Source organism: Artemia sp. Qi Xiang Cuo, chromosome 20 (genome assembly GCF_049724085.1).
Source record: "Artemia sp. Qi Xiang Cuo chromosome 20, ASM4972408v1, whole genome shotgun sequence".
In the NCBI taxonomy this organism is placed as follows: Eukaryota; Metazoa; Arthropoda; class Branchiopoda; order Anostraca; family Artemiidae; genus Artemia; species Artemia sp. Qi Xiang Cuo.
In genome coordinates, this window is record NC_142813.1 from 19,794,201 (window position 1) to 19,820,416 (window position 26,216).

Here is a 26,216-nt window from a genome sequence, read left to right on the forward strand (position 1 = left end):
TATTGTCTTCATTAAGTTTTTAGAATCTTCTGTTTAAAGTAAAATGAGACCATTGCAAAGATACAATATAAAATGAAAATATAAAGGATAAAATATAAGATTTAATTGTATAATAAATTAAGGAAATAATTTATAAAGTAAAAAAAAACGGAAGACGCGGAAATTATTTGCTTTTTTCGCATCTTCATTCATCTAATGATCTTCCACTTGGTCTTGGCACTAAAAACCCAGGGGCACCTGCAAAAGAAGAATTTTTTTTAGCTTTTTGCTAAACACCGGACCGTTTTTTAGTGCTCTTTATTGACTCTCAACTTTAATTATTCATAAGGATATTCCCCAAAATAAGGAGTATGTCCTATACTAATGCCATATTTTTGGCCCAATTCTGCTAAATTCATTATCTTCTCTAGGTTGTTTGATTTTTAAGGAATTGTGTCTGATTTCTAAACATGCAATATTGGTGCTTTGGGGTGACAGCTGCTCTTATTCTGGGAATTTTTTGAATACGAAGTAATATGTTACACTCATATACTTACCTAGCCAGAAAGTTTCTGGTGGTGTGCGGGACTTCCACTAGGAACATGATTTCAACAAGAATTTGTTGCCTTGAAATCTTCAATATTCCAGTTTCCCACTTTCGAGAAATATTTTTAGGATGTACTTTCTAGGAATGGTTTATCATTCTCTGAGTAATTTCTGTCGGAAATCGATCTTGAACAAAAACAGAGGGGAAAGAATGGTAACTCTAATTCAGATTTAATTGCTAATAGTCTTGAATATTACAAGAAAAATAAACAAGAATTAAACACAAAAAATAATTTTCAAATGAAAGGAAAAAGTGACCTTAAACTTAACACTAGAAAGAATTACACTCAATGTGAGTGAGCCACCACCCCGTCATCCTCCTCCCTTCTTCGCTCTTTTCCCTAAAGCTTAGCCAGTGCTTTTCCGGCGACATTTGAAAATGTAGCAAATACAGCCTCTTGAATATTACAAGCCTCGTTACTGGTTGATTACTTTTCAAAGCATTTGGAATATACTGCACTGTATTGTTTAAAGCGAAAACAAGTAAATAAACTTCATTTTCGAAGCATTATGATCAAAATTGGCTAAACTTCATTCTTACACTTTTCTTGTGTTAATTTTTAATTTTTGAAGCATATAGATAGAAGAATCAGACTTTAGCGTAAAAAGAAGGGGAGTTGAGGAGAAGGGCTCATAGATAAGATGCTTGTTGTTCACTTTAATTTTTAAGATCCTTTTTGATTTTGATTAATATAAAAAATAAAAATTTGGAAAAAAAGAACTGAAGTTTTTATGAATAAATAAACAAAACCTAAAACGTACAGAAATTAAAATGAATAATCAAGTCGAACTTAAAGCGACAGATTTTACAATGAATGAGCAAATTAATCCTAGAACGAACAAAATTAAAACGAATATTTAAGTTAAGCTTAAAACAAGCATAATTTAACGCATATAAGAGGGATGTTTCCGCCCAATCATACCCTCTAAAAGCTATAGAGTCTTTTGTGCTTTACTGAAAACGATACGTGTTACGAACAGTTTTTTTTCACTTGTAACAACATTAAAAAAAAAATGAAATCAATACTAATTAAGTATACAGGAAAAAAACTTCGATCTTTGAACAATTTTCTTTTTTAAAAGAATGTATTTTTGTGTTAATATCTTAGATTTTGATTCCAATTCTTAAAAAGAAAAGACAATTTACGTCTGATTAAAGCTTTTAAAAGAACATTGCTCATTTTGAAATAATCATATTTTGGATTGGCGAATCATTAAATAATTTGCTAATTCGTTTTCCATTTGTTTGAAGGGAATATATTTAAAAAGGAAATTGATGAGAATTTACTGCATGTCAAACTAATAGAACTACATTGGTTGTTTAAAATATAATATGTATATAAAAAGAAATTCTACAATGTCGGACAATTTAAAATGTTTTAATCAAGACAAAAAAAAAGATGTAAAGTATTTTTTGCTTAAGCAATAACAAGTTTCTATGTTAAAATGAAAAATACAGATGCTTCGAAGACATCAGTCAAGAAACGGCGCTGCTGGCGTTAGGAGGAGAAGAGGAATCGAGATATCACTGACCCTTTTTATGCTTCCGATCATGCAGTACATCAGAAGAAGATCCAATCACAAGAACGTCTGCAGGCTACCAAGGGAAAGTTTTTTCCTTTCATCCGTGGTAACAAACGTGTTAAACAAAATATGGGACTTAGTGAAAATTTGATTGGGTTAACTGGGATTGACTGTCTGAGATTGATAGGCTCTGTGTTAAATTCCCAGGACAGTGACTGCAATTTGTATTCTATTGAAATTTGGTAGACAGGTACCTACAACCAAGAAATTTCTCCCCAAAAATGTTAGGCTTTTAGACTATGTTTAAAGTCTTGGCGCTAGCAAGCTTCAAAATCTCGTAGTTTTGAGAATCCTCGGCTTTGAAACTTGGAAACCTGCTATCCCCTCAGCCGAAAAACAGCCAGTATTCTAAAATTTTGGGGGGAGTGTCCATGACTAGATGCTTCTATGTGTTTTCCCCATAGAAAATTTACCTTCCCCCGGAAAATTCCTGTCGGAAAATCCGCCCCTCCTCCATTTTCCCTAAACGCATCCGATAAAAATTTTGAGAAAGTCATTTTGTTCAAAGTAGCCCAAAGGTCAAATAACCGTGCTTCGGGGAACGCCCAGGGGCGTTCCCGCCCCTGGGGAAGGGCTGCAATCTATGCAAGTGGCCCATTGTTAAGATATAACGTTTTTATGGGAAGGGTGGTCGCATAAACTTTGGAAGGGGAAGATGCCTCACAGAGTCCATTTTAATGCCCAAACATCCAGTCATTGAGCCTTCAGGTAAATACAGAAATATTTCTAAGAAAGAGACGGGGTGGAGGTAGAAATTGATACTTAATCCTTCTTGATTTCTGGGAATATTTCTGGTCATCGCTGTTGTTATGAAAGTAAAGAGTAACATAGAACCCCAAAATTAGCAGGATTTATTCTGTAGATGATGGGGGCTGCCCCTTCCTCATCCCCAACCTCCCCCTGATGGTCTTAGAAAATTTGGAGGATGCTCATTGTATCAGAAATTGAGAGTTCTAGTCCCTTTCTATAGGTCGAAAGTGATTGGAGACCAACCAACCCCTGCCCTAAAGCTATTTTTGATATCTGGTTCTTTTTATACCCCTCAGGACATCTGATTGACGCTTTGACATACCCATTTTTTACTGTCTCTGTGGCTGCTCAATTTTGCGTGTGGGGGAATTTTCATGTGGAGGGTATTTTCCGGGAGGGGGGGGGACGCCGGCTCCCACTATAGACATGTGATAAGCAAATTTTAAGCGAATTCATTTACTTTCCTTCTGAAATTCTGTGTGTTCCAGAATTGTATACGCTGGTTAAGATCTGACCCCATTCCCCAAGGTTCTTTCCCCGTTACATGTAAATCAGAGAATTTTCAAACTATAGTTGGAAAAGGGGCTTACGCCTCTGTAAATCTATCATTTTCTTGTTCTATAGCTCGAGGAACTCATCCTGTAATTTCGAATCAGTCGCAGTAGAAAATGTGCCTACCATTGTGCTGAACAGTCGATGGTGTGGTTGGTTCTATAGGGACCACACACCCATTTTCTGTCTCGAATCATACATGCTCGATGTCCTTGTATGATTTCAGTTTGGACAAGATCCAACATGCTCTTTTTTCAAGTACAAATTTATTCGTGGGGGGCTTGGGGTGTAGTGGCCACTGGCTTACGTTACTTCTCCAAATATACACATTAAAAATGCTTAGATTAGTCTGGGACCCACAAAGTACCAAGTGCCTTACTATTGAGGAAGTTGGTGTTGAAGTGGCGGAGGGCTCTTTGGTTGGTTCTCTTATCATTGTGATTGGAAACCTTCGCAAGATTCTTGTTAAACAAGGGGCCAGGTGCCTACCATTCTGACAAAAAGTTTGCAGTGTCAAGGGAATATTGGAGAGACCACAGGCTCGCTTGGGTTCATCAATAATACAGATAATAAAAACTTGTGCGTGCTTCCAGTTCAAGAAAGATGCAAGCTGCCCTTCTTTCTAATGTTTACCGAGTCAGCCCACAACTTGGACTTAATTCGGTCTTTCACTGAGCCAGGAGTTAAATCGTTTTTCCCCAGCGTCACTGAAATTCTGCAGCTTGAACACGTATCCAACGTCTATCGGCTTGGGATTTTGACTGTTATAATCCAATGAAAATTACCTGGATTAAAAATTGGTTGCGGTGCTTTTCCACCAGGTGGTAAACAAGAGACTCATATGTACTGGCTGTCGTGCTGTAACCACTCCTATAATAGTCGATGATAAATGAATTGACAATTACAGCCAATTGACAATGACAATTACAGTCTCGTTTGTCAACGAGACTTCCATTATTGAATATTCCATTTCCATGCAACAGATTATCAGAAGATCATATAACCGATATACTTGGTCTATTATGTACACTTACAACGTTTTGGCAAAACTATTTGTGCTTTTACACTGGCCCAGATTATGTAACCTGTAAGTTTCAAACTGATAGTAGAAAAAAAATTCATGTGCTCTCACGCTCCTTTGACAAAATCCGTTGGTTTGGCACCTCTTTCCTATCTAGGCTGATAAAAAAAAAAAAAATCCAAAGCCCGGTACCTCCTTGAGGGCAGGGATTGTTTTAGGATACTCCAAGGTCGGTAACTCCTCTTCGTCTGAGCTCACATAAACCATTCAAATGGTTCAAAATGATGCAAACTGACTTTTCACAGATACATTTTAGTAGAAAAGGTGGGCAAATCGCAACTTGTTTGAACTGATCTTGAACGAATATTTTCGATCTTGGAGGGTGATAGCTTCCCTTGGCTTCCCAGCTTTGATGGTGGCCCAAAGAATAAATCTCTGCAAAAATTTATTTGAAAAACAAGCTTTTCTGAGGGAAGTAAAGAGCAAATTTGAAACTTAAAACAGTCAACAATTATTTCTCCGCAGTTCATGCAACATACACCTGCAAAACTGGTTCAAATAAACTGACTCATGTTTCTCATTATACTTATAGATCTCCGAAAAAAATTAGTGCTTTACTGAAAGCGGAGGTATGGGCCTGAAAACTCCCCTCTCTGCACGCATGTCCAACCAGACACTCTCAGAGAAGGGGGTTTCTTTGGAACAACTAAAGGGGTAATCTCTCTACTATATACAGGGAAATTATCAGCTGCAGTTGTCTAAATGAATTTAAACGCTCTATTGTAAAGATTCCGACATTTGTTAATAAGCAAAGAAAAATAAACAAACAAAACTTTAAAAAGTTAAGTGATTTCAAACCATTTCATTATTTATCCCTTTTGAATATAGAAGGTTCAATAAAAAAGCATGAGGTAAAATCTGTATTTTTTTTTACTGAATTTATGGGCAGAATGTTTATATATATATATATATATATATATATATATATATATATATATATATATATATATATATATATATGATATATATATATATATATATGTTTTTTTATATATATATATATATGTATATATATATGTATATATATATATATATATATATATATATATATATATATATATATATATATATATATATATATATATATATACTCTTGTTTATAACATCTTCTTTAAAGCTGAATTATCGATTTTTGACTGTTGTAATGTAATGAAAGTTACCTGGATTACAAATCGGTTGTGGCACTGTTCCACCAGGTGGTAAACAGGAGACTCTAAGCTGTACTGGCTGTCGTGCTGTAACCACCTCTATAACAGTCGATGATAATGACTTGACGACAATTGCAGCGTTGCCAACAAGACCTCCATTATTGAATATTCCACTTCCATGAAACAGATTACCAAAAGGCCGTATAACTGGTAGACTTGGTCTATTTATTATCAACTGACTCGGTAAAGAAGGTTTGTTTAGTAATCCATAAAGAAGTAGTGCTTTTAAGGGCTTCTTAAGGAAAAATCGAGGACTGGCCGAAAGGTCACTATCTAAACTTGACTGAATTTGATTGCCGAAGCCTGAGTCGAAGTCTTCCTCGTCATTGGCGACCAGAGGCACTTGCGATCGAAGAGATCCTGTGTTTTTCCGCCTTTCTTCAGCCTGGTTTGGTAGAATCCTCTGTTCTTCTGTACTATTTTGTTGGTATGGGTGTTCTATTCCCAGTAGAGGTGCTTGACTCCTGTAATTGAAAGATGGCTTAATTACTCAATATGCCAAATAGGCTTGCAACAAATATTCCGGATTTTAATTCAAGTTATAATTATTCGAACAAAAATGTACTTTTCTCCTTTAAATAGGAGGTAGGACGGGGGGGGGGCGGCTCTGAGGAAACTCAAAGTCTTTTTTTTTGGCTTTTTATCAAGACAAAGGAACTTTCAATTCCGATCTTTGGCTGCTCAAATCCTTTTGCCTTGGGCAAAGCAATATATCCTTTCCTTCTTATTAGAAAAAGAGTGCTTTCCTGGGACTAATGTATGTGTTAAATTTACAAAATATGACGTCGATGGTGGCATATTCTCCGTGTATAATCATGTCTTTTCTTGTATCGCTTAAATAGCATGGAAATTAAATTTTTATTTAACCGACTTTAACTGAGGGATGATCATTGCGATCCTTGTTTTAAGCTTAAAAAAACATCTATTAATTGGTTGAAAACTAATATAAATTTTATTAGGGAGTGTATAACTAAATAGATAACAGTATATTCAGCAATTTAAGTAAACATTATTCCGGACCTATGGTAAATTCATCAGAACCGAAATAGCTGAAACAGGCGGAAATGGATTAAAGTAAACCAACATTGTTTATATTTGATATATACTTGTTTAATAAAAAGAATAAATTAAGTAAAGCGTTGGGGGATGCTTTGGGGAAAGTCATTTCGAAAGAACAGCATTGCCAAAGAAACTGCATTTTTATGCTTAAACAGTTTTTCGTTTAAGCGTTCTTTTTACACATTTTGGAAATATTTTAGTATAAGCCCAGTTACAAAGTTAAGTTGTGCAGTAGTCGATCTAAATGAAACGTGCGTTTTTGAGGATACAGCCGTGAAGCATAGAAAGAAATACTAAAACAATCCTCTCCGGTGAACAATATTGTATCTTAAGTACTCATAGTAATGTAAGTGTAGGGATGGGATGACGCCAAAATGTTTCCAGACCCGATTCCACGTTTCAGTTCAGATTCTCATAATTTTTGTCTTTTAGCCAAACTAATTATGGTAATTTATCAGTATATTTCACCTGCAATCAGCTGAGAGATCTGATAGCCTTTTCTAAAAAAGTTTAATTTGTGTCGTTTTAAGCTGGTTTGCTCATAAATTCTATTTTGAAAACCTATGTTTTATATCTAATTCACGGTTGCCACCCCGGCCTGGAAGAATTTACTAAATCTGAGAGGAAAAATTACTAAATCGAATCTGTTTTTACTAAATACTAAAAAAAATTTTTTGGGCGTGCGGCTTGAGCCGCCCGCGCACCACCAATCATCGATTTTTATTACAGGAGGATAATCAATAGGATTTACACAGTCTTCTTTCCTTTTTTCTTGTTTTTTTTCTCTTTTTCTTTTGTTTTTTGTTTCCATAGTATGATTGAAAATTCTGGAAATCTATAAGTTCAAACATCCTTTTTTTTATTATTTGGATGTACTACTGGATAGGCGTCATATTCCAGATGCGGTGTATCCAAGACGTCAAACAATAGTCTGGAAATCCTGCTGATGAAGCCCGGCTTTAAATTTATCAATGGGACTTCAGGGCATAAAATTCAGGTATATTGAAACATTAAAAAACAATCAACGAATAAAAACAGCTACAACTTATATTCACGAAGCAATTCAGTCGATGGAGTGCTTAGAATCTGAGGTGTGTTTGAAAGTGATGGCTTTTGAAATTTGTCCCCCAGTTTCCGTTTTTAGGTTTGAAATTTAAACCCTTCAATTTTGCATTTTTAAGAGAAAATTATGCCAGTTTTAAAACACTAAATTGGGCTGGTCTTTAAATAAGGGATAAGCTGCTTACAAAGAATTCTGGCAAATTCTAAAGCAATTAATTTAGGATTTGTTTTGAACTGATTTTTTCTGGATTCTCTCTCGTTCGTATTCAAGGGAATCAAAAACCAATACAATCTATGTCACTTTAAAACGGAAAAGACGTAATCGGTTACCGGTTTAGTTGTATAAATATGTAAATTGAAAAGTGCACCTCAAATTTGATTAGTGCTGCAAAAATAAAGAAAACTTATACACCATACAATCATTAATTTTAAAAAGATAACATTGAGTCATAATTCTTCAGGTCAGGCAAATCATACAAATTGGAAAGTAAGAAGAAAAATATGTAGTCATAATTAAAAGAAAGTCGCACTTAAAAGGCTTTAATCGTCCTCGGCCCCATTCGAATTTAAAGTATCTACTGGTGTCGAATTCTGACTGAAGGGATCTACTTGTTTCCATTTCTTGATAGCCCGAGTCAAATCGCTGGGGATCACCCAGTCATGTACTCCACTTGACGACCTGAGAACAAGTTACTTCGTTTTCATCAGGGACGAAGCACTCGAGACACTTAGCCTATTCCGGTTTTTAGTTTTGATTACCGACAAAATCAAGAACTGTCTCTCTGCTCCAGCACTTGAATGGGGCAAGCAGCAGACAGTCACAAAGAGCTTGGGCAAGTATAGAAAAATTTCGTTTACAGCAGCGTATTTAAAAAGGGACAAAGCTAACTAACAAACGTAGCACCTGTTATGAGAGTCTGGGAAAATTTTCTGAAAACAGATTAAGCCGGCATACCAGTCCTGATTTTAAATAGTTTGCCTTTCAAAGCGAGTATCAAGAAGAAGCCTAGAGAAAAGTAGAGATTTTGAAGCGCTAGGGTTGATGCGAAATCGCAAAAATGAGAGCAATAGTGGCCAAATGTCTGACGTCATCCCAATCAGATTTTATAATGAATAGACCCTAATGTTTTCCTCTGGATTCTATGGAAGATAAAAAAAAGTTTGGTTTACTATAAATCATGGCTTTTACTAGATTTCGGGAAATTTACTAGATCCTCTAAATTTACTAGATTTTTTTTTATTTTACTGGATATAGTAAAATCCTACTGACGGTGGCAACCCTGATCTAATTCATGCTTGTTTTCTGATTCATCTTTAAACAAATTTTCATTTTTTTGGGTACTATTGTTTCTAATGTATCAGGCAATACCAATACTGGTCAAGTTTTGGCCGTTACTGATAATATGTCGTCCTACTCCGACTAGGCAACCACGCCCCCTGGAGGGACCTATTACCACGGGTTGAGAAACATAATTATAATGGCTAAGGCACAGGGGTATAGCATAACCCTATTTTGGAGGTTATTCAAATCATTTTGGGGGAATGAGTGTTAATAAATTCAACAACAGTAAAAGTGTTTTCAGTTGCCGTTGAATGCACAGATTGTATATCGTCATATATTTTTAACTGCTGCTAAACAGTAACAATATATTTAACAGTAACAATAAATAACAATATATTTCCATATAATGGAAAGTTAACCGTACCTTAAGAAAGGATGATATGGTTGTACTGGCGCCACTTGAATAATAGGGTGGTATTGGTAAGGTGTTATATCATATGGCTCCCAAAAACTATTCCAGAGCTGCTTCTTTTTTCTAGTACAGACTCCTAGTGCTGCTGCTGTTTCATAACATGTTGAAAAGGAAGTGGACGTTTGGGTGATCGTTGCCACACGGGTTACTGTGACACGAAAACCATCCACAGGAATTGATATACTAGCCAAAAGCGAAAGGACCTGACCTGAAATTATACATAACTACAGAAACAAAAACAAACACCTTCAACAATGGGCCAGTCACGGAAATCATTGAATTTTACTATGGTCCATTAGTGCTAGGTTTAAAAAAAAAATCCAATGTGTCCCTTGTTTGAACTTCTAACATGATCTGGCACCCCCATTAGAATAGAGGACACAACGTTTTGTTAGTAACTGCATAGAAACCTTTTTTCAATCTTTTTTAAACCATCCACAGAGATTTTCACATTCCTGGTGAAGAAACTCACTTTAAAACGAAATAGAAACGGAAATTGCGGATTTTAGGATTCCCAGTAGCCCATCCTCCCAGCTTTCTCTCAAAATGAGGTCTCCATAGTGGTGGTAATCCGTGGGCTACTGCTCAGAAGGAAATACGAATGGACTAACCGATCCTGCTCACTGTAAAAGAGTGGCAACTACATTATGTTTTCTTTCAAACCTCCTGCGTATAACAGACATTGTGTTATTCAGGCTTTTGGTTTAGGAGGGAGGGAATATTTAATCACTTAAACAAGCTTGAATTTATATTATTTTTAGCTAATTTGAAAAATAACTTTCCCATAAAACAAGTTTTTCAATGAAAATTGAAGAGCTACATTAAATCAAAGACCACGGATGTAAAGTCAAATAATAATTCAGGCTTAAAACGAACCTTAATCCCTAAATGACACACAAAACGAACAAAAATTGCAATCAACCATCAAGTCATATTTAAACGAAATCAAACCAAAACTTAAAACGAACAGAAATTACAACAAACAAGAGTAGGGCTAACGACCCCTATGCCTTTTAAAAACCAGAATATCATTTATGCTTTAGTGAAAACATATTTGATTTCATGCATGTGATTCTATTTGTCATAACATCATAAAAAAAAATAGAATTACCATAATAACCAAGACTAATTAAAAGAATTATTGAATGTAGATTAACTGTTAAATATATATTAATGCACTCCCTTGTAGTGGTCTTCCACATGCAATCCAAATGCTCAGCCACGTTTTTGTGCGTTGCTTTCGTGTCTGCAGCTCGACAGACTTGGACTATCATAGTTTTTCTCTGCCAATCTTGACACGCCTAGTAAGGACTGCTGTTGATTCGGCAAATTTCATGGCATGAAAATCCTGATGATAGTAAGTGTTAAGAACAATTGTTGCAGATATTTTGGGAGGACTGGAACAGCGTAAGTGGAATGGCACTTGTGCCATGTGTATATATCCTTATCATATATTATTATATATATGATGATGTCTATATATATATATATATATATATATATATATATATATATATATATATATATATATATCGCCATCGTATCCATGCCTGAGATTCTTTTTATTTGTTCTATGATCTCTTCTATGGTCCATATACTATTTTCACTTTTCGCTTTTTATTGAATATGTAAACACCCAAAATATGTTGCACCCCTTCCAAAATAAATTCCTATATATATATATATATATATATATATATATATATATATATATATATATATATATATATATATATTATATGCATAAACTTTGATCAGCGATCATCATAAACACTTAAATGAAACACTACATTAACCTAATAATAATACTTAATACTTGGAAAAACGGTCATTGAAAAAAAAAAAACACTTAACACTTAGAAGAAAAAAAAACACTTAAATGAAACATAACATTTACTTTATACTTATTATTCTTTAATTGTTCGGTTGCCATACCTAGGAAGAATTGTTTTCTGACATCAAACTGTACAAATACTTTACCCCCCCCCCCCCTTATGTGCAAACAAATAGCACAAATTATATATTTCTCGTATATTCTGTCACATGTCTTTGTTTTGTCTCGCGCTAAGCTAAAAAAAGCTAATGAAGAAACCGGTTTGTTCTCGATATATATATATATATATATATATTTATATATATATATATATATATATATATATATATATATATATATATATATATATATATATATATATATATATATATATATATATATATATATATATATATATATATATATATATATTCAAAAAATTAAGGGAGAGAAACGGGTTTAATTTAAATAAAGCAGTGGAACAAAAATCGAAATAAAAAAACAACAAAACATTAATTAATGGGAAAAAAATCCGAATATTTTGGCCTTTCCCAGTGGAAAGGAAAAAAAATTAAAGAAGAAAAAACATAAAGCCATCTAAAAAAAATGACCAACTAATCACACGGAAGAAAGAAATAAAATAAATACAACTCGCATTCTAAACTTTTACAGACCTGCTCCTGCTCACTGAACAAGACAAAACGAATGCATTTAATGCACAAAAGGTAATTCTCCTCTTTACAGTCATTTGAATAAATGGGATCTATTAAAAATAAAGACTATATTTATTTGAAAAAAAAGTCATAAAACTACCCCTGATTAAATTTACCAGGTTGATAATATTTAAACTATCAACCTGGTAAATTTAATCACGGTGAATAGTGACCTGGGATTGTATGATTTTTTTTTCAAATAAATATAATCGTCATTTTTAATAGATCCCAATGTGGGGACTAGGGTGTCAATTGCCCTGGGTCCAAAGACCTATCTTTAGGCTCTTCAGTCACACGCATTGATATTACTTGTATGATTTTGATTCCAGCAAAACTTAATATATCAATTTTTTTTTATTAGAATATAATTATTTAGACCTCATTTTTGCGAGAACCATTTCTATAATTAGGGTCTTTACCCCTATGGCTCCACTTATCGAATCCCCCCTCGGGACATTTTAGACCTTTCGATCATTCTGATTAGAATGGCTATTTTGAAATTTAGATTCAACTTTATATTGGGCGTTCAGGGACAGTATCTATTTCTGCCCTTAAGAAGGGCACGATAATTTTTATTTCTGATCGAATAAATCCTCTCGCAAGTTTCTTCGACTATCCATTCTATATGATGAGGGTGAAAAAGATAAATACATTGACAATATATCGTACTTTACTTAGTCAACGCTGTTGTGTTCAACATGATCCAATTTTGATTGAATAAATAATGTAAGTAGATAGGTTTTTCTTATTAGCTTATTAAATACCTTTCGTATAAAGTAATTTTAAAATGCGGCAAGATTTGTGCCAATTTTGCCTATTTTCTCATGGCAAATCCTGTATTTCAGGGTAAAACCGTGCTTCTTGATTAAGTGTAAACCCACTTTTTATAGTTGACTTTTTTTTTCTAGAAACCAGTTGGACACAGCATGATTACTATGTAGTTTTTGGGTGAAATAAAACAAGATAAGTTAACTCAATTATCTGTAGTCTTCAGATACTTGATAGTCATCTGAATAAAAATTTGGCATATAGTGGGTTCATTTTAGTTTTAGAATTCTAAGTGAAATTGATTTAAAAAAGGGGGCATAGAGCAATTTTTTAGATTACTGGTAATCAGGCAAGTACATAAGTGAAAGGGTTTAAGAGCTGTGTCCTCGTTATATGTTAATCTTTCATGCTTCTCCCTAGTTCTGTTTATTTTTTCCACATAATTAGGTATTTTTCCAAAGCTGTGCAATCCCCACTCCCCTAAATTCGCCACTATCTAAAAAATCATGGGTACGTGCCTGCTAGGGGTGAAAAAAACAGGCACCCACAAGTGTAAGGGAAATAGGATTTGGGTTTCCATTATGGGGAAAATTTACAAGAACTGCAATATTTGACCCCCGACGCCCACCGTGTTTGTGCCAGCTGGATAAGCTAAGTTTTTGAAATATATTCTTTTTGTCTTTGGTGGTCATTTCGCTCCATTCGGAGTTCTCCCGCTTCGAAATATTCATTCTTTTGCTAATTCTGATTCTACTAAAACTTTCGGTTTGCCATGTCTTCTTTTATTTACACATATAATAAACCATATGGAAATAGCGACCGTTATGCTTAGCGAACGACAATCTAAAAAAAACAAAAGTTTGAAAGGCTATATATGCATTGAAAAAATTCAACATTTCGTGGTAACGAACTGTGAGTAAGGGGCTATGCGGCTCAATAAAAAGTGCAACTCTTTTAAACATAGTACTGATAAGAATAGTCTATATATTCATAGAATAAATTCAACATATCGTGTTAACGAACAGTGAGTAAGTGTCTATGAGGCTCTATAATTAGAGAAACTCTTTTAAGCAGAGTCCTGATCATAATAGGCTATAACTGCATTTAATAAATTCAACATTTCGGGGTAACTAACTGTGAGTAAGGGGCTATGCGGCTCAATAAAAAGCGCAACTCTTATAAACAGAGTCCTGATAAGAATAGGCTATATATGCATTGAAAAAATTCAACATTTCGTGGTAACGAACTGTGAGTAAGGGGCTATGCGGCTCAATAAAAAGTGCAACTCTTATAAACAGAGTCCTGATAAGAATAGGCTATATATGCATTGAAAAAATTCAACATTTCGTGGTAACTAACTGTGAGTAAGGGGCTATGTGGCTCAATAATAAGTGCAACTCTTATAAGCAGAGTCCTGATAAGAATAGGCTATATATGCATTGAAAAAATTCAACATTTCGTGGTAACGAACTGTGAGTAAGGGGCTATGCGGCTCAATAAAAAGTGCAACTCTTATAAACAGAGTCCTGATAAGAATAGGCTATATATGCATTGAAAAAATTCAACATTTCGTGGTAACTAACTGTGAGTAAGGGGCTATGCGGCTCAATAAAAAGTGCAACTCTTATAAGCAGAGTCCTGATAAGAATAGGCTATATATTCATAGAATAAATTCAACATTTCGTGGTAACGAACTGTGAGTAAGGCGCGATGCGGCTCAATAAAAAGTGCAACTCTTATAAGCAGAGTCCTGATAAGAATAGGCTATATATGCATTGAAAAAATTCAACAGTTCGAGGTAACTAACTGTGAGTATGGGTCGATGCGGCTCACTAAAAAGTGCAACTCTTATAAACAGAGTCCTGATAAGAATAGTCTATATATGCATTGAAAAAATTAAACATTTCGTGGTAACTAACTGTGAGTAAGGGGCTATGCGGCTCAATAATAAGTGCAACTCTTATAAGCAGAGTCCTGATAAGAATAGGCTATATATGCATTGAAAAAATTCAACATTTCGTGGTAACGAACTGTGAGTAAGGGGCTATGCGGCTCAATAATAAGTGCAACTCTTATAAGCAGAGTCCTGATAAGAATAGGCTATATATGCATTGAAAAAATTCAACATTTCGTGGTAACGAACTGTGAGTAAGGGGCTATGCGGCTCAATAAAAAGTGCAACTCTTATAAACAGAGTCCTGATAAGAATAGATGCACTGAAACAACCGAATTGTGATGCTTATTCAAATTATATAAAATTCATCGAGTTTAGTCTTACCCATCAAAAGTTACGAGCCTGAGAAAACTTGCCGAATTTTTGAAAAAAGGGAAACCCTCAAAACATTAAGTGATCTTAATGAAAATCACATCATTAGACTCAGCATATCAAAGAACCCTACTGTAAAGATTTCAACTTCCTACACATAAAAATTTGGAATTTTGCATTTTTTGGTGAGAAGAAAGAGCACGGATGCATGTTTTTTTTTGTTTTTTTTTTCTAAGGGTGATCGTATCGAACGTGTGATCCTAGAAGATCAGGAGAGGGCTCATTTGATCAGGAATGAAAAGTTCTAGTGCCATTTTTAAGTGATCAAAAATATTGGAGGATAGCTAGCCTCTGGGGGGAAGGCCGACAAACTATGAACTTTGCCAATTGCTTACATATAGTACTGATTATTGGGAAGTATAAATGTTTTTTTTTGTTCAGGGGGGTATGTGGAAGGATCATTCTGTGGAAGAATTTTTTTTGGAGAGGGGAGGGAGTATCCTAAGGAGGGGGAACAGGACTTCCCGGCATTATTAAAAAATGATCAGAAATTAAGTAAAAAACAAGTTTTTTCAACTGAAATTAAGGAGGAACGTTAAAAATCAAAGCGAACAGAAATTATTGCTTATATGAGGGGGTTGCCCCCTCCTCAATACCTCGCTCTTTACGCTTAAGTTTTTTTTTAACTTTTAATAAAACTTATTATTCTAATTAAACGACTGTTGTGTTCCAGGAGTCATTCTTGAATAATTGGAACAAAAACTCGAACTTTAGCGCAAAGAGCGAGGTATTAAACAGGGTGTAACCCCCTACATATAAGAAATAATTTTTGTTCGTTTTAAGTTTTAATGTTACTCCTTAGTTTCAGTTGAAAAAATTTGTTTTCTTATATTTAATCATCTTTGAAGGCTAATTCTATGTAGGAATTATTAAGTCACGCACTTCTCAAAGTGCTACCTATGAACAGATATTGAATGTTTCTGGAAAAAAGGGGGAAGCATCCCCGTAAAGAGATGTATCAACAACCGAAAGAGAAGTTTTAGCATACTGTCTTAGAATGTGAAAATGGGAAGGGATAATTCGAATGATTCCTTTTATTTTTGCAAATGAAACTAATGAGTTTAAAATATTTTAACTAAAAAGTTAGCCGTTAATCTTCTTGAAGCATTCTAATAAAAAAGTATGCGTTCTAAAACGCGTATTGTTTGCAGTAAATTCCCAGTTCAACTGCTCTTCGGATGCGGGAAGCTAAGGGGCCTGCAATCCCTCTCATATCTAGTGTAGCTTACGTTCGATCTAAATTTAAAGGCAATTCTTTACTTTTATCCAAATGGGTTTTACTTATTTAATCAAACAGTTCGTGGTAACGAACTGTAAGTAAGGAGCGACCCGGCTCAATAGTAACCGAAAATCTAAAAAACGGAATTTTGGTACCAATAGATGCACCAAAATGACTCTTTCTCACAACTCTTACTTTTTAAAACAATAAAAAACTTAAGCGTAAAGAGCGAGGCGTTGAGGAGGGGACAGCCCCTTTCATATACGGAATATTTTCTGTTTGTTTTAAGTTTTAATGTCGCTCCCTACTTTCAGTTAAAAAAAAACTTGTTTTTTTTTTAATTTATAGATCCGAAAATGCGAATGTGTTTGAACTTTCTGAGTAGTCCAGTAAAAGTACGGTTTGACCGGAACAAAATTGCAACAAAAGGTTTTTTTACACCAAAATTTTCAGAAAAAATTGCTGAACAACATATGCAAAATCGGTTAAAATCGCCCGCCGGGAAAAACCTTCTGGGGCTGCTTAAAGAGGGTGGAAGGGGGCAAAAAAAAGGTTTTTCCATTTTTGACATTTAGGTAGCTTTTTTACACTAAAATATTCAGAAAAAATCGCTGAACAACATATCCAAACTCTGCTAAAATTGCCCATCTGAAAAATCATCTACGGCTGCTTAAAGGGGGTGGAAGGGACAAAAAAAATCTGTTTTTTCTTTTTTGACACTTAGGAAGATTTTTTTACACTAAAATGTTCAGAAAAAAATCGCTGAACAACATATCCAAAATCCGCGAAAATCGCTCGCCGGGAAAACCTTTTGGGGCTGCTTAAAGGGGTTGAAAGGGGTGAATTTTTTTTCTATTTTTGTTACTTCTGTAAGTTCGGGGACTCGATTCTGGTATAAATCAACTCGCTGAAACCGAAAATGATGTTATTTTTATTGTAACACGTCTGTAACTTATATTAAACTATAAATAAGATTTTAATAATACATCGCAAAAATAAAGGAAATAGCTTTTCTTCCGAAGTGTTAGAAAGATCAGATCAATGGAAGCCTGAAATACTTCAAACAGCAACAAAGGAAAATCTCGAACGGCAATTTAAAGGAGCCGAGAAGTAATCGTTGGAAACCTGGTTATCGGACGAGAATCAACCGTGTGAAGACCAGACTGCAGAAAAAGGGAAACTATAGGCATAGACGCATAGAAACTTGAAAAATCATTCTTATTATCGGCTTCTTTTACAGTTGGAAAACAAAAACATTAAGACTTCTGTACATAAATCACAGTTTTGATAATCAACATTTTTAGATCACATAATATTGAGAATCATCATTTCATTAATGAGCACTACAAAAGAGCACAACCACCGTTATTGCAAAACACTAAAATTCTTCTTCTTCTAGAGATGTTGGTTCAGAGTTATTACAGCTTGTTCCCATGCACTCTCCGCAAGCAAGTGTGCAGGACATGCCATTCTTACGGCAAGTGCATCTGGCCGTATCGCAACCTGATTAGCAGTTGCAGCGGATAATTTGAAGAAGACTTTGGGGAGTTGGTTTCTTCTCAGTCATTACTGGGATGTAAGTATCAGCAGAGAGTCGCCATCCCCAGTTCTCCGGTTTCATCGCAGCAGCCTCGCTTTTCCATTCCATTACCTGCAAATACACGCGGAAAGAATGGAACTTCGCAGCTGAGGATGTGGGAGGCATCCGATCAGGGCAGACAAATGCGGAAGAGGAAGCGAGCTTGGCCAAGAACAGACGTTGTCTCAAGGACACGAGAGTTTCTTCAGACTTTCCTTTATAAATTCTCAAAAGAGCTTGTTCACCAGCTACAATGAGCACGTCTTTCGTAGCCTTCGAGGCCATAAAAACCCTAGCGGCGTCACGGAAATACGGATCGGACCGGTACAATGACAGTCCAACAGATTTACCAATTCTTTGTAATCTCGAAGTGGTGTCACAGCCTAGAAACGCGTGCAGAAATAGAATTAAACCGCACATAACCCTCAGTTTTTCTTTGATGGAGCAAATATTCCATAGCTTATGTTCGTTTGAAGCTTTTGTCTCGGATCTGAAATACAGGCCTTTGTGGGTGGTAGTGACATGATAGAGGAGAAGGATAAGGTGGTCAGTGTCGTTGCCGATGAGACACGTCAACTGAGTTCTTGCCCTATGAATGGCTGTGGTTGCAATCAGAACATCCGCGTCAGCAGAGGCATGTTGTACCAAACAACTTGCTGAGGACAACTTTTCTCCTATTGCTAGAATTATCCGCTGCTTGTTTGTGCAGTTTTGCAAGAACTCTTCCTTCATTCTTGTTAACTTTGTTGTACCAGTGAATTCTACCACTGGGCACTGTTTACCCCTGGAACGTTTGAGATGAGCCATACCTTTCGTCGAAGGACCATTGTCATATCCATCAAAAACTACCGAAGCTTTTCCAAATCTAGTGGTGACATACTTGACGTAACTTTCACAAATGAAGTCAAATGTGGAGTTCGGTTGCGAAGTCAATTTCTGGAGCAGCCATATTTCGGGCGTCCATTGATCTGATCTTTCTTTAAAACTTCGGAAGAAAAGCTACTTCCTTTATTTTGGCAATGGAGGTGTTAAAATCTTATTTTTTGTAGTTTAATATAAGTTGAGAAGTGTTACAATAAAAGTGATATCATTTTCGGTTTCAGTGAGTTGATTTATACCAGAACTGAGTCTCCGAACGTACCGAAATAACAAAAATCGAAAAAAGGATGTTTCACCCCTTTTACCCCCTTTAAGCAGCTCCAGAGGGTTTTCCCAGCGGGTGATTTTAGCGGATTTTGGATATGTTGTCCAACGATTTTTTCTGAACATTTTAGCGTAAAAAAAGCTTCCTAAATTTCAAAACTGAAAAAAACTATTTTTTTGCCCCCTTCCACCTCCTTTAAGCAGCTCCAGAAGGTTTTCCCGGCGGCGATTTTACCGGATTTTGGATATGTTGTCCAGCGATTTTTTCTGAACATCTTAGTGTAAAAAAGCTTCCTAAATGTCAAAAATGAAAAAACCTATTTTTTCGCCCAGTTCCACCCCCTTTAAGTAGCCCCAGAAGGTTTTCCCAGCAGGCGATTTTAGCGGAATTTTGGAAATGGTGTCTAGCGATTTTTTTCTGAACATTTTAGTGTGAAAAAAGCGTCCTAAATGTCAAAAATAAAAAAAACGTAATTTTTAGCCCCCTTCCATCCCCTTCAAGTAGCCCCAGAAAGTTTTCCCGGCGGGCGATTTTTAGCGGATTTTGGATATGTTATTTAGCGATTTTTTCTGAACATTTTGGTGTAAAAAAACCTTTTGTTGCAATTTTGTCCGGGTCGACCCACTTTTCTCCGTACTTTTACTGGACTAGAGTGGCATCATGTCATTTTGAATTTACGTAATTTATTGAGATCTAAGCTCCTTGGGACATGGAAGATGGGGTTGAAGAATTTTTGCATCTTCTAGATCTTGCTTAATTTCTAGTTTAATTCTGTTATGAACACCTGCAGATTCGCTTGATTAGCTGAACCATACAATTGGTAACCATGTAGTAGCATGGTAACCATGGTAACCATTAGTGATCATCATCAATACGGATGGTGCCTTGAATTTCACTATAAAAATAAAATGGGTCATGGTTGTCTTAAAGTAAGAAAATGACTAAAACACCTTTGATGTAACGGAATAAAAATTGGCATTAATCTATGCGACATTTTGGCTAAACTTCCCAATTGACCTCCTCTATCGAATCTACGAAACCATGCTCATACATTTTTTGCATATCCATTGTAGCTTTTTATAGTTATCACTTCTTTAGTAGAAACAAGTCGTCGATACCACGATAATTGCTTTGTCTTAAGTTGAATCAAATCTATGCAGATTAGTGCAAAAACCTGTAAGTCATGGAATCAAATCTGATATTATAGTTGATCAATGAGACTCTGTTTGGTGAAATTTGATATGATCATTGAAATATCAGCTCCCCAAATTTCCAAATTTTACAGTTTACAGTGATTTTCGATTTCCTGGGACTATTACTGAATGGACTCAGTGGTGTTAATTCACAAACGTCTAGGGGGGGGGATATATTTTACAGAATGTAGGGGGTGGAAATTAGTTGTTGTTTTTTTAACTAAAGTACCGAACAAAGACATTTATAATAAAAATTTTACAAAAGTGTTTTTTTTTTTTCAAAATCAAAGGGTAGGTGGCAAAAATCTAGGTGGCTAAAGCCCCGTAGATGGGTTGGGTTTCAGTACACCCCCTGAATGGATTGGGTTTTAGTAAAAGTAGAAAATACTGCTGAAGAATCAGAAACGTCGGTTGGGAAAGTAGATAGAAAGACAGGGATTGGGTGAGAGGGCTCAGATATCCTTAATATAAAAATAAATTAAAGATGAAGCAGTAATTTAAAAGACTGGTTCAAACCTCAAGAGATAGGAGACCAGTTACGATGGCGCGCTAGTAAAATGACGGAAACATAGCTTTTCCGTTGTTGGCTCTCTCCTCAGGAAACTTTGTTACAGCCTTGCCCGGGGGGGTAAGGGCTACGAGAATATCCTTAAAATTTTCCTCTTTTACGATACAATCTCTTATCGTGCGCTGTGTATTTCTATTCATAAGACTGTTAGTTATTGATGAAATAATTAGCAATTGAAACAAATATGCAAGTTGATCAACACATCTCATTGCAATAATACGATTTTATAATAGGTAAAGCTATTTTTCATTAACAGCTAATTCAGACGCACTTGTAAAGCGTGTCTTGAGACGCCTTTAAAAATGGCAATTTCGAAACCTGGTTGGTGTTCGATGTCTAACACCTGGGTGTGCATCACTGCGTCTCGGGGTGTCACTTATTTCACCATCTATGGTACACTTCAGCCGCGCTGCGCCTTTCCGCACCATACGTGGTGGACCAGTCTTAAATATTTTTCGAAGTGAACCGTCCCTCCGAATAGAAAATATTGTCTAGTATTTACAGAGTAATATAGTTTTCACAGCATAATAATGGGACATTTGAAACCAAAATGTGACGTTTCATAGTCGGTACATTTTGAACCGTAGAAATGAGTTTTCAGAAAGAACAAATAAACAGAACCAAGTGACGGTTTTTACACATTACGAGGCCATAGTTCTAGTGTGTATGGACTTGCCGTAAAATAAATAAATAAAAAATAAATTTTACTAACAAAAAAAAAACTTTTCATACTTATTCCTATAGAATTATTTATTCTTCTTTTAAAACTGTCCTATATTGGTGTAAGAGGGATTGCTTATTCTTTTTTTTTCACATTTATCTGGTCGAGTTCCCTCGCTTGATCCGTTCTTTTGTAATCTTCCTGAAACAGTGAGCTTTAAAGCTTGGTGGAAAAGAGGAGGGGCTTGTACAAGATTTATATGAGTGATATATCATATAAAAATAAGAGAAAAGTAAGGGAAGTTAAGAAGATATTGAAATATGAATTAAGGAGGCGGGAATTGGAGGCCATAGATAAAACTGCCGAGGTCCTGGGAGGTGCAGCCAAACGGCACAATAGTAAATTGTAGGGGTATACTAAGATGTTGAGAGAAAGCAGTCAGTCTGGAAATGTCCTAGTTAAAAACAGAAACAGGGCCTGAATTAGTGATAAGGAAAGTGTTACAGAGAGATGGGCAGAACACTGGAGAATGTTTTTTAACTGTGATAAAGTTGTTGAAAATGACATAGAAAAGAATGCAAATTTTGTGACAATTTGGAAGTGGATTGAGATTGAATTGTGAAGAAGAGTACGGGACAGTACTAAAAGGATTCGAAAATAATACGGCCCCAGGTACCAATAGTGTGGTGAATGATTTTTTGAAAAATGGTAATTGCGAAGTTAGAGACAAGTTATTGAAGATTATGAATATGGTTTTTGAAAAAGGGGAAATACCTAGCGATTTTTGGAAAACTTTAATTAAACCACTTTATAAGATATGTGATGGGAGTGAGTGTAGTAAATATAGAGGCAATGGGCATTGGTTTCTACAGGAAGCAAATTATTTAGTATGATGATACATTTTAGACTTAGAGATGTTGTAGATAAAGCTTTGAGAGAACAGTAAAGTTTCAGGAAGGTAAAGGGAGTGTCAACTAAATTTTCACTCTTAGATTAATAATTGAGAAGTGCATGAATCATCATGTCCGTTTGTCCTCGGTTTTATAGATTAAGGAACAATACAGAGGCTAAGGTAGAGCACTGAATAAAATGGGAAGGTAAAAATTTCCTAGACTAGGTGATTCTAATTATACAGCTCATTTGAGTGTCTCATATAGAAGTGTTTGCAAAGTAAATGAATTTTTTTTTTGCGGTTTTGAGACTTAAGGGTGTAAGAACAAGTTTGAAGATTAGGATGGATTTAAAGGAAACTAACTTCATTGGAGGGGGTAAGGAGTGAAGCCTGGAGAAGATTGGAGAGTAAGAAAAGCTTGCGTAGCTAGGTTGGTTCTGGGGGGCTTGGTGTAGTATTGAATTGTTAGTAGTAGTAGCAATAGTTCCAAAGAGTCGGTACTTGGACCGATTTTCTTTTTAATCTACATCAATGACATTATTAACCTAATCAAAAGTTCGGAACCTACGATTTGCTGTCATCTTTGTTACTCATAACCGTCACTAACTGTGACTAGAATTTGCGTTTTCCGGATGTACTGATTGCTTTTTGCTGATGACAGTACTCTTGGTACAGCCGGTAGAACTGAGGCTGATATTCATTCAAATATGATAACCTTTTATGGAAAAATTATCCTGTAATTTGTTTTAAATTACCTATCTTTAAATGTTGAAAACTCATTTTTCCTCAAGATTTTAAAGGCTTGCCCTGGCTTAAGTGAAATACACTTATCAAGAGTTTCTCTAAGTAGAGCAGAGGGTCACTGTTTTTATTCCTATGCACCTTTCTTCATGAAAATCTTTTATTTAATGATCATATTGACCTGACCACAATGAGAGTCTCCAGGAGTCTTGGGATCCTTTGAAAGTTCAAACACATATTTCCAGGGTTAATTCTTAGAATCCTGTTCTACAGTCTAGTTCAGTTGTGTTTCATGTTGTTCTTTTGTTTGGGTGTATTTTTTTTTTGCATCACTGAAGCCACTCTCTTAACTATACGATAAAGTAAGGGCTCTTGTTTAGGAAAATAACCGTTTTTCATTCGAGTATATGCTTGATTTAATATCTCTATTTTATGTTGTGTGTTTCTTTCACTTTCTTTAATTTCATGGTTATCTTCTTGCTGTCCTATTTGATACTGTATCTTTTATTTTTGACCAATCAACGGATCATCGCCTCACTTCCAACAACCTACAGGTTCGTCATACTCCATCAGTGCAGTCTGATTTTAGCCCTCTGAAAACTTGTAACATGACCTGGAACACGCTCTCAGAGTGTCCGTGAAGCTACCACTCGCTTGGTATCATTTAAAAGAATGTTAGAGAATTTCTAGGTAATAACACAAATATCAGATAATTCATTAGTGCCGTTTTTGTCCTTTTTTTCATAGTATGTTCTCATTTGCATTATGGAAAGGTTTCGGGGTCTTCGAATTTATTCACCGTTTTTACAATTGATTTAAGAACCTTAGTCTTACTCTTGTTTATTAGGAAACAACAAAAAACTAGGCTTCTTTAAGACAAGAAAGAAATCTAATTTTTGAATTTTATCCGCAGTTTGTTGTATGAGCTTAGTGAAATAGGTCTCTAAGCAGTTCGCTTGACGTGTTTAGGGTTCAATATGAAACTTATGTAACGCGTTAAGCCGGGCTCTGACCACCATCATAACCCAACATCTTTCAACATTAGTGCAATAGTCAAAGATCCAGTTTCAGCTCAGAAGAGAATCGAGACTCCTCTGAGAATTATTTATACAAACGCAAAGAACATCTTATTGGCATTTTTTGCCTACAGAATGGGTTAGATAACATACCCATAATTAATGTCAATGAATCTTGCTAACGGTCGGTTCCCGTAGGGCAGGGTCGTAAAATAATTTTTTTGGGTGGGGGGGGGGGTGCACAAAAATAGATTAAAAACGTATCAAAAATTTGTTTATATACATTTTTGTTACGTTTTTTACGAGCCGGACAAACATATCTAGGGTGGGGGTCAAACTCTCTACCCCCTCCCCCTCCCTTCCCTGGATACGGCCTTGCCGTAAGGTCAAGGGAAAGACCGATTATTTCCCCTATCGGATTCGTGAAAAAATGGCGAATTGCATGTAGATATAGGGAATTACAAGATAAATTTTTAGTAAATCCGTGATCTCGAAAAGAGAGTGCAGGCCCAATTTTGAACGATAATCGACTTTGCATAAGAGAGTGCAAACGTGCAAATATGAAAATCACTCCTTGTGTATTCAAGCGAAACGGTGAGTTTAATGTTTGCGTGTTACTTGTTTAGTGACACTAATCATGAAGGACGACATTTGCAAATTTTGCTTGTCTTTAAAAAAACCTACATTTGAAATAAATTGTTCTGTTCTCGGCAATTCCAACATTCCCCTCAACAATGTCAAATTGCTATTCATAAATATCATTTATACAGTAATTGATTTCAAAAATTGTCGAGGTCACTTTTTCCGGCGTAAGCAATATTCCAAGTAGCAGCTTATCCTGATTTAGAAAAAAAGTAGTACAAAAGGGGTCTGCAATGCTCCGTTGTTCGTTTTGTTAGAGCGTTTCCTTGTAAATATACTAATGAGTTCCAGGTTTTTCATTAGTATCACTTTTCGTGATTGACAAAAGAAAACAAAATTTGCTCTTGTTTGAACTACAGTAAAGCATATTCTGAAATATGATCGTTGATCTGTAATGATTAAGGGGTCCGATGTGCAGTTGTGGCCAAACTTTGACGATTTGCTTAGGATTCCTTGCAAACCAGTAAGTTTTTATATTATTTTCTACTTGACCTTAATTCGTCAAGATTTTAATCTTCAGTTGCGAAATTCACACTTACATAAGTTTCTAAAGTGTCCGACTGTTTGCGTTCGCATTTTCCTTTAAATATCAATATAAATTCCGTGTTTTTCCACACAACGATTGATTTAATAAAATTGGTTGCGAGCTAACTAACATAACAAAAATTCCGCGAGAGCAATTAAAAAATAAAATGACTCTGAAACATGGCCCCAGGTCAGTAATAACAAAGTGACCTGACATGCACTTGTGGCTAAAAAGGAGCAATTTTTATTAGTTTCCCTGCAGATGAGTACGTCTTTGTCAGCAACAAATTCAAACTTAGGTATAAAGAGGAACTTACACAAACTTCTGAGATGCTCCATAGTTCGTTTTCAAATCCAACAATTTGTTCTCCTCTGATAGATGTACTAACGGTATCTACCAACAATGCAATTTCCAGTGTTTCGACCTAAGCCGTGATTTGACCCGTTTGTCAAATTACTTGTACCATTGTTGACCGGACTGTTTTTTTTTTTTTTTTTTTCTTAAGGTTGGAAAATACCAAAGCCTGTTCTTTTAAATTCGTAACTTGATTCAACATAGCTTAGAAAGTTTTAAGTAACGGTATATTAATGTATACGCCCATTGGACTTCACGAATAGATTGGAAAGGAATGCTGCAGGAAGTTTTTATTTTATTTTCTACTTGACCTTAATTCATCAAGATTTTGATCTTTAGTTGCGAAATGAAACAGCTAGCGTCTATAAAAATAGGAATCACTCAGTATAAAGAGGGACTTAGTCACTATATATATATATATATATA

At 35.4% G+C, this 26,216-nt stretch overlaps 2 protein-coding genes across 8 annotated transcripts in view; one reads left to right on the forward strand and one right to left on the reverse strand.

Annotated features, from left to right (window-relative positions):
• The window catches only part of ema (C-type lectin domain containing ema), a 191,540-nt gene that overhangs the window by 72,403 nt on the left and 92,921 nt on the right, over positions 1–26,216 (forward strand). The window lies entirely within an intron of this gene.
• On the reverse strand, positions 82–25,868 carry LOC148939977 (uncharacterized). Its single transcript, XM_089106383.1, has 4 exons — positions 25,753–25,868; positions 9,588–9,843; positions 5,713–6,224; positions 82–237 (listed from the first exon to the last, which is right to left on the reverse strand). Exons 1-4 carry the CDS (start codon positions 25,772–25,774, stop codon positions 185–187), a joined length of 843 nt encoding a protein of 280 aa, XP_088962509.1. The 5' UTR covers positions 25,775–25,868; the 3' UTR covers positions 82–184.

What these genes read in the sequence shown, in the direction of transcription:
- LOC148939977 (XM_089106383.1), bottom strand. Translation starts at nt 25,774, where the DNA reads ATGGAGCATCTCAGAAGTTTGT. An exon ending in GGAGCATCTCAGAAGTTTGT is followed by an intron (nt 9,844 to 25,752) that starts GTAAGTTCCTCT and finishes GTATAATTTCAG; the next exon opens with GTCAGGTCCTTTCGCTTTTG. An exon ending in ACAACCGATTTGTAATCCAG is followed by an intron (nt 238 to 5,712) that starts GTAACTTTCATT and finishes CTTCTTTTGCAG; the next exon opens with GTGCCCCTGGGTTTTTAGTG.